The sequence below is a fragment of the Trichechus manatus genome, unplaced genomic scaffold, assembly GCF_000243295.1.
Source record: "Trichechus manatus latirostris isolate Lorelei unplaced genomic scaffold, TriManLat1.0 scaffold00028, whole genome shotgun sequence".
NCBI lineage: Eukaryota > Metazoa > Chordata > Mammalia > Sirenia > Trichechidae > Trichechus > Trichechus manatus.
The window spans coordinates 7,753,177-7,759,320 of NW_004443964.1; the positions used below are offsets into that span (position 1 = coordinate 7,753,177).

Below are 6,144 nucleotides of genomic sequence, written 5' to 3' on the forward strand. Positions count from 1 at the left end.
ATTAACATCATAGAGGCAGGATTTACAACATATAGGAAAATCACACAATACCAGGAATCATGGCCTAGCCAAATTGATACACACATTTTTGGGGGACATAATTCAATCCATGACAGTGAGCGTTCTTGACAATTAAGTCTACAAGAGCTGGGCAAACTAAGTAAGACGCAGGATGAGATGAAGATCGTCACCAGTAAACCTTCCGTGTGTGTGAATCGTTTTTGTTTCGTGCTCTCTCACTGCTCATTCTTGCACAGGATATTGGCGCTCTCCAGCCTGCATCTTTATCTCTATTAGGAGTGATACAACCTTCCAGGGCTCTACAGCTTTGGAAACTGTGAAAAGTTCATTTAAATTTTTTGTGCTTATGAATCTTTTTTGATCCACAAGTTTTATCAAGTGTGTCCAGCATTTTTGTGAAATGGATTTGGCAGCCCTGTCTGTGCCCGGGTTTATACTCCTTGCTGGGAGCAGATTGGTGTGTGGGCTGTGAGATGCTAGGGGTGGTTGTCAGACCTGGGGTGGCCTTTCTGGTGAGAGCAGGGTGCTTAGAGGAGGGACTTCTTATAGTTCTGGTGAGTTTGGAAATGGAATGAGTGAGGAAGATGGGAAGGGGCAGCAGGAAAGGAGACTGGGGGCTGGAGGAAGGGGCTACTGTGATCAAAATCTTGGTGTTGGAAGAGTGCCAGAGGTGGACACTCAAAATGTGTTGAGGAGGGGCTGATATGGAGTGGGGGGAAGAAGCATCAGGAAGATTGACCTCCGGGGCACTGCTGACCCAAGCCTGTCCTGGTGCGGAGCGTGGACTCGGCTTGTGTTTTCCAGGATGCGTGACGCTGAGTGGCCCCAGCACCGTGACAGGCGTTGTGGGGGAATCTCTGAGCGTGCAGTGTTGCTATGAGGAACAATTCAAGGAAAATGACAAATACTGGTGCAGAGAACAGCTGGCTCCTATTGGACCCTGTGACAAGATTGTGGAGACCAGCGGGTCAGAGAAAGAGAAGACGAAGGGCCGAGTGTCCATCAGGGACCATCCTGCCCAGCTCAGCTTCACAGTGACTGTGAAGAACCTCACAGTGAAGGACGGAGGCCAATACTGGTGTGGCATCAATAAAAGATGGTGGAAAGATGGAGTTTATTCGAGAGATCCCACCTTCCAGGTGATGATATCTGTGTTCCCAGGTGAGCCCCTCCCCCACACCAGCACCAGGGCTGCCTGAACAAGCTCAGGTCAGAATGGCTGGGGCAGGTCACAGGTCAGAGACTTGAGGAGAACCATGCACACGTGTGCGTGTGTGTGAGTGTGTGTGTATGTGTGTGTGTGAGTGTGTGTGTGAGTATGTGTGTGTGTGTGAGAGAGAGAGAGAGAGGTCCCAAGAGCAATCTGCCTTGCCCTGACTTGTAGCCATCTCAGTGGGCCTGGGAGGTACTGAGGCAGGTGGGGTGGGGTGAGTGAGGAGGACCTGAGTTTGAGTCCCCAGGACAGTGGGGTCCTTGCACCTTCTGCCCCCATTGGAGCTGTGTGGGACAGGCCCACTCGGAACGTCTCCCCGTCATCTCCCTGGGCCTGGGGGTGTGGGGCCTCTGGCATCTGCTCTCTGGGACCAGGGATCACACAAGGACCAGCCACCCAAGCTTCCCAGTGCGGAAGGGACACAGGGATGGCCCAGCCTCAGCCAAACCCCAAGTCCTGATTGCTGTCTGGTCCTCAAGCCCAGGTCCCACTCTTTTCCCAGACTCTATCACCTGCCTCAGGCCACTGAGTTTAGCCTTGACCTCCTGGGCTGCCCAGGGAAACCCCAGTTTCCTCTAACTTTGTACAAACCAACCCTGTGAAGGGCCTGGCCACCAGCCTGGCTGTGGGTCCTGGCGAGCTGCAGCGACCATGGAGAAGTCTCAGTGGGTCCCTGCCACCTGTCGGGCTCTGTCTGCCTCATGGAGTCCCCTTCACAGTGCCCCCCAACCCTCTCCTCAACCTGGGAGTACCCCTGCCGCATCAAAGTGCTCATCCTTCAGGAAATCCATTCAGCAGCCACTTTATCAAGGGCCATTTCTCTATCAGGCGCTGCCATGCAAAGCAGTCTCAGACACTGCTCTGTGGCCCAGTGGGGCAGAGAGTCAGGGACAGGGACCATTACAGTACAATGTGTCCTCAGACAGACGGACATCCAAAGTATTGCAGACTCCAGCAGCCAGGGGGTCAGGACTCAAAGGGTGACTCTTTGCCACGGGGTCAGGGAGGGATCTCTGGGGGAGCTGACATCTCTGCTCTGTCTTGACGCAGGAGAAGGGGGGGCTGAGAGCTGAGCCTGCAAAGGAGAGAGAGGGAGAGCCACCACCTGTGACTGGCCCCCCAGAAACTCAGAGCTTGTAGGGGATGGTTGAGAGCTAAGCAGAGGGGCAGGCAGGGCCAGACAGGGCAGCTGCTGGGCTCAGTGGGGACTTTAACCTTTGGCATGGCAGATATATGGTCTGGACACGTCTCTGGCCTCTGTGTGGCTGTGCTCGAAGGGGACAAGACGGGGGTGGGAGAGAAGTTAGAGTTCTCAGCGGTGCCCCACCTGCGTCAGCAGGATGGAATCAGGACTGTGGGCTTCCTGAGTCCTGTTTGGAAATGCTCCCTTGGCCCATGTGGCCCTGGGGAGACTTTGGCCCCAGGCTCCTCTGTCCTGCCCCTTCCAAAGTGAGCATGATGTGTGAAATCAAGCCACGAAGGTGGTGAGGGGCGGGGAGGGTCAGAGGAGAGGTCCTGGGTCAGACGTGTGTTTTCAGCACCAGCACCAATGTCAAGCACACCTACAAGTCCCACGACTTCCACAGCCACAACCGAAGGCCTGCTTGTGCCGTCCACGGCGCTGGCCACGGTGAGTACCACCCACAGCCCGAGCAGCCAGGAGAACTCCAACCAGAGCCAGAGCCCATGGTAAGGCACCCCGGTCCCCATGACCTGGGGGTGGGCCTCCTCAGCCTGGGCGTCCTCCCTTCTAGTGGTCCAGATGTGGCCTAGTTGATGGTGGCACTCACATCCCTGGAGTGGGAACCTCTCAGCCCCCTCTGCTCCAGGCCAGGTTGGACAGCCCAGGCCGTGCATTCCAGCTTAGGTAGCTGAGACCGCACTAGACCTGCACTGGGCTTCAAGAGAGGATTTTCATAAATCCAATTTTTATTTGTCTTTGAGGGTTGGAAACATTACCTATAAACTCACAGATATATTTTAATACAGACATACATATTACTAACAATAAGATGTACAAATCAAAAAAAAAAAAAGATGGTAATCAGTGTGGTTCACTGTAACTCAAACACGTCGTAAGGCGAGGACTACTTGTAGTACGTATACTATACCTGCTTTTGTATGACAAAAAGGAGGAAAATAATATATATATCTATTTGCTTATGTATAAAAGGTCTCTGGGTGGTGCAATTCCACACCTAATTGTTTAGGTCCGACTAAGTGCAGGGACACTCCTGGTGTTGGAGTACAGTGGCAAATGCGTGGGTCCCACCTGGATACCTGGGTTTCCCCTCACATCATCCCCACAGCCGGGCCCTTCCTCATCTCCCCAGTCCTAAGTTAAGGGGCAGGGACGGCAGTCCTTCCAGTGGGGCTGTCCTGTCCTCAGACCTGTCCAGGGTTGGCCCTGGTGTGGATTATTGTGGACACAGGACCTAGGCTCATGGACAAGGGGAAGAGGAGGCTCAAGGGCTTCCTCCTAAAGAAGGAGCTCACTGTCTGTCACCGTGTCCCCCACAGGTCCCTGCTCAGCAGCATCCACTTCCTGCTCCTAGTCTTTCTGAAGGTGCCCTTGTTCTTGAGCATGCTCAGTGCTGTCCTCTGGGTGAACAGGCCTCAGAGGGATCCTAGGGAAGGTCCCTATGAGAACCAGTAGCCCTGGTGCCCAAGATGCCCTGTCCACGGATCCAGACCCTCAGGTGGAATCAAAATGATCTCAGCCATAAATCCTGTGGTGCCGTCGAGGTTTCTATCAGAAAACACTGTAATCTTTTTTGAAACTTTTTTCATGCAATATGCCCTGCACATCAAGTAATATATCTAATAAATAAGTATACCTACAACAAAGAATATTCAACACCTGTTTGTCCTCCTTAGAGCTTAAGAAAGAAAGCAACACCTTTACCTGTTTTTTCTTTTTTTTTCTGTGTGCGTATGCCTAACCTGAGATAGGAATCCGTCGTCCTTTCTCCGTATAGATAAGCATTGCCCACAGTTACTGACAACTCCCTCTTTCCCCAGTGATCTGCTTTGCAACGTCTGACAGATATTGATTTCTATGTTCCTGTGGCTCTTTTTCTGAGTTCTCTATTCTCTTTCATTTGTCTATTTCCTTATTCCTGAACTAGTACAACCTTGTTTTAATAACCCCAGCTTTATTAAAACGCCTTGGTATCTGTATGGCATGTCACCTCCTATTGTTCTTTTATGTCAGGCGTGTCTTTGCAACTATGGGCCTTTTTCTCTTCCACGTAAAATTTAGAATTAGCCAGTTAAGTTTCTAAAAAAGAAAAACTTTAGAGATTTTTAATGCAACCATATCAAATTCATCTTTATAATAATGGATTTTCCTATCTATAAGCATAGTACGTGGCTACAGTTATTTTTGAGTTTCTTAAATATCTTTCAATAATAGTACGTGACTATAGTTATTTTTCAGTTTCTTAAATGTTTTTTAATAATGTCATACTATCAAGTCAAAGGAGAACCTACTGATCGGGGAAAAATTTTTGGCTATGTTTCCAACAAGGGACTAATCTTCAAAATTTATAGAAAAACAAAATTTATAGATAAACAACACATTTTTTAAAAAATGGGCAAAGGATATGAACAGATATTTCACCAAAGAAGGTATTTAGGCTGCTAACAAACATATGAAGAAATGCTCGCAATCATTAGCCATTAGAGAGATGCAAATCAAATCTACAATGAGATTCCACGTCACACCAACATTACTGACAATAATTTTACAAAACTCTGAAAATAACAAATGTTGGTGAGGTTATATAGGTTATATACACTGTTGGTTGGAATGTAAAATGGTAAAACCACTACGGAAAACAGTATAGCGCTTCCTCAAAAAGCTAAAAATAGAAATACCATATGAACGAGCAGTCATACTCCTAGGTATATACCTTAAAGAAATAAAAGTCGTGACATGAATAGACTTGTTCGCTGCAGCATTGTTCACAATAGCAAAAAAGATGGAAACAACCTTAGTGCCCATCAACAGATGAATGGATAAACAAACTGTGGTACATACACATGATAGAATACTACGCAACAATAAAGAATAATGATGAATCCACAAAACATCTCATAACACGGATAAATTTGGAGGATATTATGCTGAGGGAAATAAGTCAGTCACAAAAAGAACAAATATTGCATGAAACCACTTTGTAATGTAACAACAAAAGGTTTACACACAAGAAAAAGAAAGAAAATAACAGTCTTTGATGTTTACCAAGGAGGGAGGGGGAGGGAGAAAAAATTACCAATTAGATTGAAGACAAGTGTTAATATCGGTGAAGAGAAAGGCAGTACATAATATGGGGGAAGTCAACTCAACATGACCAAGGCAAGAGAGGACACTTAGAGGAAGGCAAGAATAAAAGGCAACTATGGTAACTATTATAGGTTAGGCAATCCTGCAACAATAGTATTAACAAACAATAATTAATGAATGCATGAACAGATAGATACACAAAAAGTGTAGGAGGGTGTAAAGGAATACATCCACTGGAAGACACAGGTTTGGTGGTGGATGTCTATATACATGACTGTAGGTGCAGTTCACATAGGGCACACAAAGGGTACAGTCAACGAAACCTCTTAGACATAACCAAACACCTTGCAAGATGAAGTTCCTAGGCTAGAAGACAAAAAAACATAGATTCTTGGGACATTTATGTCAACTGGCACAACATAGTTCGTAAAGACAATGTGTTGCGTGCTACTTTGGTAAGTAGAATCTGGGGTCTTAAAAGCTTGCAAGTGGCCACCTAAGATACAACTGTTGGTCTCTTCCCATCCAGAGCAAAGAAAACCAAAGACTCAAGGGAGCAATTAGTCCAAAGGACTAATGGACCACATGAACCACAGCTACACAACCCCAAGACCAGAAAAAC

At 47.5% G+C, this 6,144-nt stretch overlaps 1 protein-coding gene across 3 annotated transcripts in view; it reads left to right on the top strand.

The window, feature by feature from the left end:
- Window positions 1-5,299, top strand: part of LOC101356866 (CMRF35-like molecule 6) — a 10,075-nt gene extending 4,776 nt beyond the window's left edge. For 2 of the 3 annotated variants that reach the window (XM_023729265.1, XM_023729263.1), the window contains exons 2-4: window positions 826-1,182; window positions 2,773-2,923; window positions 3,755-5,299. In XM_023729265.1, the coding sequence (XP_023585033.1) occupies window positions 826-1,182; window positions 2,773-2,923; window positions 3,755-3,890 (644 nt within the window). In that variant the 3' untranslated portion in view covers window positions 3,891-5,299. The remainder of the gene's footprint in view (window positions 1-825; window positions 1,183-2,772; window positions 2,924-3,754) is intronic. The other variant, XM_023729264.1, reaches the window with a different exon arrangement.
- The last annotated feature ends 845 nt before the right edge of the window (window positions 5,300-6,144 follow it).